The sequence below is a fragment of the Ictalurus punctatus genome, chromosome 17, assembly GCF_001660625.3.
Source record: "Ictalurus punctatus breed USDA103 chromosome 17, Coco_2.0, whole genome shotgun sequence".
Classification (NCBI taxonomy): Eukaryota; Metazoa; Chordata; class Actinopteri; order Siluriformes; family Ictaluridae; genus Ictalurus; species Ictalurus punctatus.
This window is the reverse complement of record NC_030432.2, coordinates 17254702-17269233: the sequence shown is the minus strand read 5'-3', so window position 1 is coordinate 17269233 and position 14532 is coordinate 17254702. Positions and strand designations below refer to the sequence as shown.

General features: G+C 38.3%; 1 protein-coding gene across 1 annotated transcript in view; it reads right to left on the bottom strand.

Moving 5' to 3' along the window:
- vwde (von Willebrand factor D and EGF domains) overlaps positions 1-14532 on the bottom strand; it is a 31849-nt gene that overhangs the window by 4359 nt on the left and 12958 nt on the right. The window contains exons 5-24 of the mRNA XM_017491116.3: positions 13827-14059; positions 13531-13620; positions 13284-13413; positions 11760-11974; positions 11544-11617; positions 11117-11393; positions 10740-10936; positions 9452-10236; positions 8859-8995; positions 8627-8773; positions 7706-7810; positions 4878-4992; positions 4355-4605; positions 3379-3598; positions 2526-2663; positions 2236-2310; positions 1712-1855; positions 1160-1537; positions 647-742; positions 447-542 (exon numbers count right to left, since the gene is read on the bottom strand). Coding sequence (XP_017346605.2) covers positions 447-542; positions 647-742; positions 1160-1537; positions 1712-1855; positions 2236-2310; positions 2526-2663; positions 3379-3598; positions 4355-4605; positions 4878-4992; positions 7706-7810; positions 8627-8773; positions 8859-8995; positions 9452-10236; positions 10740-10936; positions 11117-11393; positions 11544-11617; positions 11760-11974; positions 13284-13413; positions 13531-13620; positions 13827-14059 — 3903 coding nt within the window. The remainder of the gene's footprint in view (positions 1-446; positions 543-646; positions 743-1159; positions 1538-1711; positions 1856-2235; positions 2311-2525; positions 2664-3378; positions 3599-4354; positions 4606-4877; positions 4993-7705; positions 7811-8626; positions 8774-8858; positions 8996-9451; positions 10237-10739; positions 10937-11116; positions 11394-11543; positions 11618-11759; positions 11975-13283; positions 13414-13530; positions 13621-13826; positions 14060-14532) is intronic.

Below are 14532 nucleotides of genomic sequence, written 5' to 3'. Positions count from 1 at the left end.
ATAAGCCAAATTCAAAAGATTATTCATCAATTTGTAGACTTTTTATTTTATTTATTTATTTATTTTTACTTTTTTACTAATTTCAAGTTTTAAATAGCCTTGTTCTACTGTTCAATTTAGGCCATTTTAAGCATTTATTTCTAGAAAGAAGCTAAATTATCTGCCAATAGAATAAGAAAATGTAAAACTTGAATTTAGTAAAAATGTCTGGAAAAAGGGGTAATCCTTTTAGATTTGATTTATTTTAATCTTATAATAGGAAACCCTTCATACAATTGACTATATTCAAGATATTTACACTTGCTTAGATATGATTTTTATTTTTTTTTGCAGTGTGGAAACTATATTGTATTGTATAAATTCATCATAAATTTCACTCCGAAATGTTATGCATTAGAATATCAATGATTGAGAAAGAGTAAAAAAATATGGAACACAAATCCCACCTTCCTCACAGGTTGGTCCACTGTAGCCTATAGGACACTCACACACATTGGGCTTGACACACCTCCCTCTGTTCTTGCAGTCAGGGCGACACACAGCTGATAGAAAGGAACAGATTTTAAGACCATGGTTTGATGTAAGGATAGTGTGTTATGTGTGAAGCTTGATGAAGATAGTAGCTAATGGAGGAAACACAGCTCACCGATGTGGCAGTTATATCCAGTGTATCCTTCTTTACAGGTGCATGTATTAGGCAGAGAGCACTCCATGTTCTGACCACACGGATAACGACACATGGCTGCACACAGAGCACGAAACCACAATTGTGCATGTTATAACATTCTTATAAACTAAACTTGTGCATTTTGTGGGATGGTGTGATGAAGTGTTTTATTCCTGTTATACCACAGCAATTTCCCAATGATTTCTCTTTTTGTTTATTATAGAATGACGTTATACTTTTTTCCATTCCCTCATCACCCTCTCTTTTTTCTCTCTCTTGAAGTTAAAATAACAAAAAGAAATGCAGCTTGTACCAAGAAACCTGAAACCGCAAAGTCCTCTAACCTGAAGACTTTCCTGTAACGAAAAACTTACTGACCATTACAAAGCATTTACACTGAAGACACTGGTATACAAAAAAATATCATCCATGCATATAGTCATCTACTGACTTTAATGGACTTGAAGGCCAATCATTAGGAGGTTAGCTCACCTTTACAGGTGATTCCATCCCCCCTGTATCCGTTAGGACAGTGGCCACACTTGAAGTGTCCAGTGGCAGAAGGCTCACAAGGCACACCAGGAAAACAGGAAGAGTCAGTGCAAGTCCTACCATCTTCCACAACCACAGGCTCTGAGTACTCCTCATGAAGCTGCCCTCCAGAACCAGAAACTGTTGCCGTTCTGTTATCATGGTTAACAGGGCTTAAATAAGTCGTTCTATCAATGAGTGATGGTGTCTTCTTGTTGAATAGAGGCCTCTCAGCTATAATAGAAGGGTCAGTGGATTTCTGAGACGAGGAGGAAGTGGAGAATGATGAAGAGGAAAGGACATCAGGTCTGTTCCCTTCTCTAGTGCCTGGTGTTAGCCCTGTAAAATGTTCTGAATGTCAGAAGGCCAAGCCTGAGCAGCTAAAATATTCAACATTCAAATCAATAACCTTGATCTGAATTATAAAGACACTTTCAAGGATAATCTGCTTTTCACTGGTCTGTTTTCTGTGACCTAACCAGAACAGCCATGTCGTATTTTATCTCTACTTACTGTTTTCTGGTCTTGACATGCAGGTTTGTCCGTTGCCTTGGAGACCTGGAGGACAGGGACCACAAATATATCCAGCAGATGTATACACACTCTCAAAGCACTGGACTCCTGGGTAACAAGGTTGACTGGAACACGGGCTCTGAGCTACAGAAGAAAAATAACTTTTTAATTATATAACAAAAATGTAATTGCATTCCAGTCAGAAGGAAAATGAGGGCAGAAGGCAGCATTATTATCAGCATCGGAACACTCCAGAGATGAATGCAAGTCTGACTTTGGCCAAATTGCTTGTTTTGTACTGAACAGTCATATTGTTGACTGAGTAATGTAACTAAGTAATCTCAGGTTATTTAGCAGGCTTATGCAACTTGTTAACCGCTATGTCACTACCCACTAATGCTAACTTGTCAGATAGCTGGCAAACCTCTGAAGCAAGCTGGAATACAGTCTGTAAGGTCTTAATATAGACGTCAATCTGCAGTGTTCCCACACTTTGAGGTCTATATTTGAATTAAGGCTCCTACCTGGGCTCAGGTTGGGTTTGAAGTGTCTGAGGTTGACTCCTTGATCTTCTGTACGGTCTCTGTGTCTAGATTTACCTTTCAAACCAGTACAACCAATTTCCATTAGAGGAGGCACATCTACTACTACTACTACTACTACTAGTACCACTACTACTACTAATAATAATAGTAATAATGATGATGATGACGCCAAAGTCTGGACAAATCAGTGTTTTGTTTTGTTCACAGTCACTGAGCTTAAGTACAAATTGCTCAAAAAGGATTGTGAGACTTTCGAGGTATGAACTCACGGATGCAGTTTGTCCCATCCACGGTATAGTGATCTGGACAGGGTCCACACAAAAATGACCCTTGTGTGTTTTTACAAGACACCCCAGGGAAGCATGGAGCTGACACACACTCATCAATGTCCTCTTCACACATCACACCTGCAGTAAACGCACAGCATCAAAAAGGCCTAAACCAACCTTAAGCATGATAGCAAATGTTAATCTCACTGATCGGTATGTCTTTCAATAGTTATGCATTATTATTTTTTCTTTCTTGTTTCCTCGTGTTCTTGACTTTAATTTCCTCTTGATCTCGACACAACAAAATAGTTGTTTTCTTGTGATCTCGACATAACAAAAAGCTGTTTTCTCATTACATCAGTTTATCATGAAAATATCTGGCGCCTTGTGAATGGGACTGGTGTTGCATGCACATTGGCGTCTTTGCCATCGCCATTATAAATGTAATCATTGCCTGGTGTAGAGATGGACTTTATCTGCACATTAAGAGAGAGGGGTGTCCCCTTTTAAACTAATGTGGAAGTCATCAATCACTGACAGACACAGAGCTATTTCAGCTCGAGTGAGTCTCTGATTAAAGTAAAAACTAATTTGCTCATCCATGATGCTGTGGGATTGCGCTAAGCTTTTGCTGCCTCCAGAACAATAAAAAACATGTTGTTATGTCGAGTATACATAAAAATGTAATCATGATCATGAGAAAACAACTTTTCTTATGTCGAGATCATGAGAAAATTAAGTTGAGATCATGTTGAGAGAAAACAAGAAAGAAAATAATAATAATAATGCATGGGCACTTAGGGCTTCTGTACCATACAAAAAACATTAAATATGTAAAAGTATGAGTATGTACCAGTAACACCTGCTGGGCAGAGACATGTGAAAGTGTTCAGTCCATCCACACATTCACCTCTCTGACACGGGTTTGATTCACAGTCATTCACATTAAGCTGACATTTCTCTCCCTCCAGACCAGCTGGGCAGACACACAGATACTCGCCACTACCAGGAGGGAAGTTCATGTTGGTCACGCACGAGGCTCCGTGGTAGCAGTCACAGTGGCGAACTGAGACCTGGGAAATATGTATGTGCTGAAATTACTCAGATGCAATAAGATCAGTCTCAATAGCACTGTTTTTAATATGAAGTTAAAGGCTAAAAATCACTGTCCATAAGCTGTTAATTTGATGTAAGCAACCAGAAATTTCCATTATATTAGCCACAAAGATTATTGCAAAACATGGTATTCTTTTAATTTTGTTGAACATTCTGCAGAAACCTGAGCTGAGTATGTATATAAAGTATAATATTGGTGAATTCACATTTTAGAAAGCCACTTGCTACCCTCTTGTGGTCATGATATGCTCTAAAAAAGGCAGTGGTGGTTCAACGGTTAAAGCTCTGGGGTATTGCTCAGAAGGTCGGGATTCATACCCTAGCACCACCAAGCTGCCACTGTTGGGTCATTGAGAAAGGCCCTTAACCCTGTCTGCTCCAGGGGCGCCGTATCATGGCTGACCCTGTGCTCTGACGCTAGCTCTCTAACAAGCCTGGATACATGAAGAAAAGTATTTCAGTATGCTGTAATATGTATGTAATTAATACAGGCTTCTTCTTCTAAAATGTTATGCATCACATACAGATAAGTATTCAGACATTTATTTTAAGTATGTAGCATATTTTGGAAAATGTATTGTTTTGTTTAGTTTATTAGCTTCTCTGTGCTCCTGGAACAAATGCTCACCATGAAGTCTTCAAGAAAACTAAATGGACTCATGGATTACCTAAAGTGATTGTGGGTTTAACAGTACAAGCAAACGGTACCTCACCTTTACAACAGCCTGTGTCTCAGCATTACAGTCATCTATCACAGCCAGTTCAAAGGTCACAGGGGAGGATGACAGGGCTTTCCAGATGAGCAGGCCAGCAGGAGAGAGAACAGCATCTTTGGGTCCAGATAACAGCGTGAACAGAACTGCAGAATCTTCTGGATCAGTTGAAACAAACTGGTACACAAAGTTTTCCCCATAAAATGTCTGCAGCTGGGTTTGCTCTGAATGAAACACGGGAGGATTGTTTTCTGGAAAACAATGTGACAACACAAAATAAAACCTTATACACTAAGGTCTAGATTTATAATACATCGCTGATGATAAAGAAGCAGAAGGATTCACTTAAAGTGGTTCCTTCTCATTGAATATACAGTAGTCATACATATTGCCTGACAGGAAGAACAAGAAGATATTATCACAAGGTTACAGTGATGAGAATCAGTGGTCTTTGAACCCCAACATCAGTAGTCACACAGATGACTCTTACTTAATATAAACTGTATACAGTACAGTGTCTTACTCTCACTAATGGACCAGGTGTACTGGGAGAGATCAGGTCGACAGATGAGACAGGGGCTGCTGGGACTGCGCTCACTTTCTCCATAACACTGACCATCAATACTACAGCTGCTGTTCTGAGAAGGCAGAATAAACACATCCAAATGCAATTACTGAATTAAGAATAAATAAAATAACCAATGCCTATAGAATTAACTGGATACATTTATTAATAATTTTATTAACATTTTTATAAACTTTTTAAAAATTTTTTTATTCTGATTTACTCTCATTCTTTATGTACTTTATGTATTCTTTGGCTTTTATTTAATCTAATTTTCAGTTTTCTAATGATGTTTCTTAATAACTTATACATTATTATTTGCTGTCCATATTAAGTCCCTACTTTAAAGTTTAGTATTTTCTTTTATTGCCTTTTTAATCGTCTTGTGAAGCACTTTGAGCTGCGTTTTCTGCATAAAAGGTGCTATACAAATAAAGATCATTATAATAATTATCAGTATCAATAAAATAAATATCAATAATTTCATATGCAAATACAAGTAATCTCATTAAAAAAAATGTTTGGGCCTTGAACATCTTGTAACAAATACTGATAAAGAGAAGGAGAGCCTTCCATTACACAGTATGTATACAGTATAGAAAATCACGTCATTATTACTGTATGTGACTGATCAGTGCAAAGACAGTGGCCAAAAGTCTGCTCAATTGTTTCCAAACACACATAATGGTTCAGAGGAATGCCTTTTAAGATTTGAGGTAACTGATGCAATTTTCCATGTTTGTAATGATTGCAAGCATGTGTGCGTGTACTGAAATAAATAATAATTGCTTGATGTTGCAGCTCCACAAATATGTCAGTAGACAACTGTTGGCTCAAATTTAGCCTATTACCCAAAAACACTTAAAATTCAACTTAGAAGCCAATACTCACATCTACCTCTGAGCCCAGTTGGAGATAGAAAAAAAACACCCGCCGTGAGTGAGAAGAAGCAAGGGTCCAGCTTTATTGGTTCCGTTCCACCACACGAGATCCACACCGATGAGAATTCTCAGAAGTGATCTGATACCCTGAGCTTAAGCTCCAGTATTTATACTGTATTTACACAGTAACTAACCCATAGGTTTCAAGAAGACTATGATATCACTACCAATAGGGTTAAAAAAGAGCTCATCTACCTTACTGTTATGTTCAAGAAAAAGGCTATTCCACTTACACATAGAATCAAAACCAGGGGTTTTCAAATTACACATAGAATCAAAACCAGGGGTTTTCAAATTACACAGAGAATCAGAACCACGGGATTTCGACTAACCCAGAGAATCAAAACCAAGGGATTTCGAATAACCCAGAGAATCAAAACCAAGGGATTTGAATAACCCGTAAAATCAAAAAGCGGAGAGACAAAACAATCTAGAGTGACCTTGGTCTTACTATTATCTCACCAGGGGTGTGTGTGTGTGTGTGTGTGTGTGTTCCTTGGCCTTCCTTGCGAGCCTGCATTTCTAGTTTATAATTTATTTTCATATTTGCTCTATATCTCTATTTTATATATAGTTATACTGCTTGAAAAACGGTTTACTGTACTTCCTACTTCATAATATCATTATATTACCGTTCTGCTGTCCTACATATCCTATTATTCTGTTTTTTATAAAGAGTATATATATTATTATTATTATTATAAGATATTACCCTTTTAATATCTTAATATTCCTTTTTATTATTCTTATAAAGTTATAGTAGTATGTGTGTGTGTGTGAGAGAGAGAGAGAGAAAGAGAGAGAGAGAGAGAGAGAGACAGAGAGAGAGAGAGAGAGAGTGTGTGCGTGTTTTATGTCTACATGGCCGCCCTGGACTGTACGAGAGTGTGTGTGTGTGTGTGTGTGTGTGTTTTATCACTCCTCAGCTCGTATACTTCTTTTTGACTTTTTTGACTAATAAACCATAGTGTGTCACTCTTAAAGATCTAAGATCTTTAAAGTGTGAATCCAATTCAATATTCAATATCAGTCAATATCCGCCTCACACCGCTTCTGTGTGTCTTGGTGCCCGTCTTTTCTTCTTCTCCACTTTACTGGATACTAGGTCTCCCTCATGTTTATTTCATGTCATTTTTATCCACAACACAACATAAAAATGCAGAAAAGCATCTACACTTTTACATCCTTCAAGAAATCCAGATTGTATGAATGTGAAAATTAAAACATTTACACATGGCAGACGTCCTTATCCAGAACAACTTACATTATTTCATTTATACAACTGAGCAGTTGAGCGTTAAGGTCCTTGCTCAATGGCCCAGCAGTGGAAGCTTGGCAGTGCTGGGATGTGAACTCATAACCTTCCATGACCTTCCAGACAGAAGTCCGGCAGCTTAACCACTAAGCTACCACTGTCCCGTTATGTGCAAGAAAACCCATTTTCATATTGCATGGAGGCATGGTAAAAAATTCTAGCAAGCCGATGTTAGTGACTGGTGAGCAAAAAGTTATTTCTGCTAAAGGGACAATAATAGCTTCTGGGGCCAAGGATGTACTTACTTTTTCCACAGAAGAATAACACATCTATTGATATTTCTGATGAATAAATGATTGAAAAAGCAAATTTTCCCTGTGGTTTTGTTTAAGTATATCAACGTCATTAATAGGCACTGTTTCAAGGAGGATCAAATGTTTGCTTGTCCAAATATGTCAAAAAAAGCCAATAATTTTCATTGGGTTTACTTATTGTTTCACATATATGTGATATATGACTAATACTTTAATGCTAGCTCTGAAGATCTTACTGTGTAGAGATCTCTGTATGTATATCTTACACTTACACACCTTTAAAGTGCACTGAACCACACTGCTGAGCATGCACTCTTGACATGTGCCATCAAACAGTGTGAATATCTTGGCATTGCTGAAGCTGTAGCCATCATTAGAAACCTGTGCAAAGCAGAAAGAAGACAAAGTAGCTCAAAACATTAAGTTCAAATATTAAACTTGCAGGCGTCCTTTTTTGTTGATTGAAGATGTCATATCACAGCAAACCAGGGACTATATTTCCTATCCTGCATGGACGCTTACAAACATGGCCGCCATGGACCGCAATTCCCAGAACACTCATTCATTCTAATCACTTACACCTGCATCCAATCTCACACACAATCACACCACAGTTTAAAAGGACTTTCCAGGCATTCACTCTTTGCGAAGTATTGAGGGTCACCATACCAAGTGTTCGTACCCTGGTCCACGGTTTGATTCATTGTCTTTGCTCTTGTTTCTTGTTTCTCGTTCTCGATTCTTGCCTTGCCTCGTTTATGCCTGTTTGCAGATTGCCTGACCCATTGCTTGTTTTTGACCACGCTATTGTCTCATGATTTGGATTTGTCTGCCTTCCTCTCTTTATTAAAAGCTCTTATCTGCACTTGCATCCGTCCTAACCTCCATTATGTCCAACTCGTGACAGAAGACAAATTTCTACTATTTAATTATTCTTGATGAGTAAGTTTTTTTCAAATGTTATCTGTGTTAGTGTTTCCGAACAAGGTTTCTTATTTTAAAATGATTAATGTATTATTGCCACTGAAAAGCAGGCTTCATATTACACATTCGCCACTTGTGAACACAGACTTTCAAATTTTTCAATCATAGTGCGAACGGTATAAAAATGATTATGTTAATATTCGGTTAAATGAGTGAGAACTGGAAGTGTGGAACCATCCATGCCTCTCAGAATATAAAAGGTTTAACAGGCACCTTGATTTGCCAACGAGTGACAGGTGGGTGATGGACACCACCAGACTGCACATCTTCAACAGGGAGCTGGCACTCTAAAGCAGAGGAGCTGAAGAACAACACAGGAACCATCAGAGGATCACTCAGTGACCACTCATCATCTACTATCTGTACAAAAAAAGACACATTGTACACAGAGATATGTCCAACTATACAAAACACAAATTAATAAAAGAGTGGAGAAAGACTTCACCTTCTCCTTCATGACTTCACATTTGAGTTCAAATGTGTTTCTAAAGCCTTTCCCAAGAATTTTGACAGTGGAACAGGAGCTATATTTAAAATCACAGAGTCCTCCACCCTCCAGTTCTGTGATCTCTGGGGTCTGATCTGCAAAAATGTTGAAGATAATACTGTTATTGTTTTCCAATAATGCCATGCACTGAAATGTTTTATTCCTCTTATACCACTTTTGCCATTGATTACAATAAAAAAATTATTCATCAATGAATGACTTATGATTTTTATCCATTTATAGTGACAAATAATCTTGTGGAACACCTGTGGGATGAATTAGTTATCACTATAACTGCTATAATTATATAAATATTTACTTGTAATTATTAAAATGATTAAATCAGATTAAATAGTGAACCAATGTCGAGGTGGGATAAATAATCTATAATAATTCTATATAATATAATTCATAAATAATATAGCAGAATTTTGTTTGCTGGGGGAAATCACAGTATCTGTACTTGCTGTCCCATTCTCACAAAACGATTAAAGAATAGATTCTAATGCTAAAAACATTTTTTCATGCAGGTTTACCCCTTCTGGACTCACCAGAGACCTGGCTACAGTCATATGAGCCAAACCCAGGAAAACACATGCAACCACGCTTGGTGCATTGTCCATTGCCACTGCAAAGGTTCGGGCACCTAAGGAAGGTGAGTATGTCCCGGAGCTCCTCCCTTCTCCCCTCTTCCTGCACCACTCTCCTTTCACACTCATTCTCCAGAAGGGGCACAGTGGCTCCCAGCCAGGCTCTCTCATCCTTCAGCTGCTGGTCTACCACACACATCTCCAGTGCCTTCTCCATCACCTCATCCAACAGGCCAACACAGCCAAGCGCCACAGTGGAGTTACGTAAGGCATCACCACATAGCCGCTGGGCATCCGCCTCTGTCAGGCCAGACTCAGTAGGCCACGTTGGTGCTGGTAATTCAGGATGTGTGGATAGAACTTGGTCTTCAGGAAAGAAATAGTTAAAACCCTCTGGGTCTGACTGGCTTACACTCTGATAGGCAGGAGACGATGGAGCTTGTTTATGGTTCTGACGCCTCCCTCGGTTCTGGGTGCCAGTATCCTCTCGCTGTGCCTTGGGACGGTTCCTGGCACTTCCTGTGAAATGCTTGATGGGTCCGATATACTGTGCTGTGACATCCCGAGCAGGGATTATGGAAGGGGAGCGAAAATGGGCCAAATGAGAACAGGGGAAAGAGCTGGAGGTAAGATGACCTCTAAGGCTTGACTGGTGTGGTTCCTTCTCGCAGTGGCAGAAGTGCCGGATGCTCATTCCGCTCTCATAGGCTGGGATTTTGTCAAAAAAGCTGCTGCTTGGTGCTAGCCTAGGGAACAAAAACATTAACATCATTCTTTTAAAAGTCTATCTTCACTGTATGGCACAGAATGATTTATAATAAATGCCATGAAATTCAAATGTTCCTAAAATTATTGACCAAAAAAGCAGGAAGATCATATAAGCAACTGGTTCTATAGAAAATATGATTTTTTTAATCACTATTCTTGTGTGATATAAAAAGAGATATTTTAATGTGATACTTTTCCTTGCCCATGGTAAAACAGTGCAAAGTGTTCAAAAATGGTCAACAAAAGGCAGTGTGCTCAGACGTGTACTAATTTAGCTCAATTTAAATGTATAAAACATAATGAAAACTAAGATTAGGGTTGGGACAGAGTTAGTGTTTGTACCTTAACTTACCAGTTTATTACTGCGAAATCAGACAAAATAGAAACCGCATTGTGAAAACAGCAACCAAATCCTCCACATTCAAATTTATCATGAAAAATATTTCATCAGGATCATAAAAAAATGAATAAGAAGTCTTACCTCCACGTATTAATAAAGGAAATAGTGTCTTCTAAAGTTTCCCCTCCTGCTCTGTGGTAATCATTGAGTGGTTGTCCATCAAAGGTTCCACAAAGACCTTCAGTATGGCTCCGATCAGAACCAGGGGCCATCACAGTCAGGCTCATACCCCAGTCAGCTACATCCGCCCGCACAAATGCACCTGAAGAGAATGTCAGCTATAAGAGAGAGAGAGAGAGAGAGAGTTTCTAACAAGTGCTGCTCTTTCTTCTGCACCAGACCATGTGAAGTATTCAAATTCTAATACTGTATTAAATAAGATATTTGAAAAATTGTACACAACAGTTACTACTAGCACTACCCTATTTAATCATTTCATTTAGGTAACAGTGCCTTACAGTGACTTTGCGACCCTGATAAGACTCAGTGATGCGAATGCTGCTCTTTGCCAGGTCTCCATTCTTCACTAAGAGGCGTGGCTTTGTTTCTCCAGACAATCCATTACACATGTCAAAAGAGATGACCTCGGTTCCATCTCTGGCTGCGAAGCCACACACACAGGATGTAGGGTGGGCTGTTATACTAGCACACTCCCACTGGCGCACGTGCACTTCGAACAGCCGAATTGTGCTCTTGTACAGCACAAATGTGCCTATATGGAAGTTATCATACCTCCTAGGAACAAGGAACAAGCAAGTGCTTATTGGTCAGTGCCTCCAGTACCATTTTACCTCCAAAGCATGTGGATCTGGCTTGTAACATCACTCACTCACTCACTCACTCACGCATGTCCTTGTCATGCATGTTATAGATGTATTACTATACCTGCCATCAAATGTTATGATGTGAGGATCAGTGAAAATGTAACAATAAGCAGGTAGAATATCTTTCACGACGATCTAAAAAGTAAAAAAAAAAAAAAAAAACCCAAAACAAATCACATAAACATACATACATACATACATACATACATATATATATATATATATAAAGCATATAAAAATAGATCATTACATATATGAGCAATATCTTTTTTAATACCTGCACACTCTCTGGTGTATATCCATTCCAGAGGAAATCAGTGCTGACTATAGGTTTGATGGATATCTCAGTGCTCCTGTCTCCATCCTTGCTGATATCGGTCACTGCGCTGTAGTGAAGCAGCACCTGGCTGCACACTCCCTTATGGCAAGGAGTATGAGACAGCTTCACCTCACAGGAGGACAGAACCAGATCAGGACCCAGCACCGCCTCATCTAAACAAACAACACATTAGGCTAGACATGCACAAATTTAAACTACAGAACCGAAGCTTAAAAGTAACTTTGTCTTTGTCAAAATAAACACTGTTTTCAAGAGATAATTAAATGTCATATGCTTTTGTGCTTGCTAATTACACACCCCGAGAAACGCAACTTCTTTAAGTATTTTTTCACTGTGTGATGAAGTTGATCCCATAGGTTAGAGCAGGTGACAGTTACGGTTGAACTTTTTCAGTACTACACTTTGATTACACATGCTGTGTTGGGTGATGGTTAAATTACTTGGTTGCAAATTGTTTTTGAAAGCTTGTGTACATAAGTATACATTCATTGCCAGTTCTTAGTGTGCACAGTAGAAACAATAACACATAACAGTGATTCAATTTGCTGGATTGGTCAGTGTAGGTTTAATTTTAGTCACAGATGGTTTGAACATTAGTTAATGCAGGTGTTGATTTTGAAACTTATTCTTCTTATATTTTATAATATATATATATATATATATATATATATATATATATATATATATATATATATATATATATATATATATATATATATATAAAATATATTATATATATTACTTATTCATTCATTCATTCATTTATTTATTTAGAAGTCCTGTAACGGAGCGGGACAGGACAGTTCAGTTTCCGGTACAGTTAGAGAGTGGCAAGTCGCGGGTTCAAGCCTCAAGTGCTGCATGTTCAGATAACAAATAATGCTTTACAAGAAAAAATGCTTTGTTAGCTGTGAATATGTATTTGATGGGGTGGCTGTGGATCAGGTGGTAGAGCGGGTTGTCCACTAATCGTAGGGTTGGCGGTTCGATTCCCGGCCAGCATGACTCCACATGCCGAAGTGTCCTTGGGCAAGACACTGAACCCCAAGTTGCTCCCGATGGCAAGTTAACGCCTTGCATGGCAGCTCTGCTACCATTGGTGTGTGAATGGGTGAATGAGACACAGTGTAAAGCGCTTTGGATAAAAGCGCTATATAAGTGTGCCATTTACCATATATATATATATATATATATATATAAAGTGTCAGTTACTTATTGGGGTGTTAATGCTGATATACATGGTTTGATGACAATATATTAAATAATGTCAGTTTTGGTAAGCTTAATGTAAAGTGTTGCTTTCTATTTTAAATACCATGTACAGTATTTAATGCTTATAATATTTAGTGATTATCAAAAAGATCTCTACAACTCAATAGAATAAGTAGCAGAAGGGGAATTTCCAGAGAACACCATAGTTACTGTACAACGAATGTATGGTAGTACAACAGATATATGTACCTTGGCTGCTGATGCTGAGCTGTAATGGAAGAGCGCATGTCTCTGAAAGACAGGGTACAGGAATAGTGCTCTCTATAACCAGCTCATGCTCCTTTCCATCCTCTAAGATAGAGTCAAGTTTGGGCTGGAGCTACAATCCAACCAAAGCAAAGAAGCTATGATGTTACATGTTGTGATGATTAGTCTAACCATATGGAAATCAAGAAAAAACAAAAACAAAAAGAAAACAGGATGTCTGTGAACATACTCGAATCCCTGCAAAGAACTCCTCACTCTCCACTGCATGACTCTGTTTGTCTGGGGCATCTAGAAAGAAACTGGAGCTACTGCAATAGATCTGTACAAAATGACAGGAAATCTATGTCCATATACAACATGGTAAATAGAACAAATACTACTACTACTAATAAAATATATAAATGGTGTGACAGCCTACTTTATTATTTACGCACCAGTGTATTAACATATTTTCACTTTGTAGTTATGATGTACTGTATATAAACTGTATATGTTGTTCTATAAAATTATAAATAGAAAGTCTACCCTGTCTCCAAGCCGAAGGTTGATGCCATCCAGCTCGATAAAAGCTGAAGTCTGTAAGCTTGTCTCCTGCATCAGTTCCTCTTTGTTTCCATTTGGTGAAAGACGCCACCAGGACACCACAAATCCTAGAGAGCTGTTCCCACTATGGCCATCAAATGTACACTTCAACAACATGCTGAGGCCTGACAGCTCAGCCATGATCTCTGGTACTGATGGAGATGGAGGTTGCATATCTGGCAAGCGAAAAGGAGAATTAGAAGAATTAAGATGTCCCCCTGTCAAGTGTGCAATTAAAATGTATGCTCAATGCATTTATGTTAGCTACACATCTGGGAAAACCTGTCAGATGTTTTGACAGCTGACCTTAAAGAAATCAGAAATAGATTTCATAAATACATCTGAAATGGCAGTGATATGCAAAACACATATGTAAACTCAACATGTGCTTTATTAAAGTAAATCCAGAAATCGTAATTAGAGTCCCTAGCTTGAGTCAAAATACTGGAGACCAACATCAGACAGGTGTTATTCATTATCAAGACTGAAACATAGGTAAAAGTAGGAAAACCATAATTCAGAAACAGAAAATAAGAAAAGCAGGCCCATACAGTGCTTTAAGATACAAATATGCATGACTAGACTTCATAACAAGACAGAAAAACAGCTTGATGTAAAGAGACTCTCAAAAACTAACTACTCAAAAACT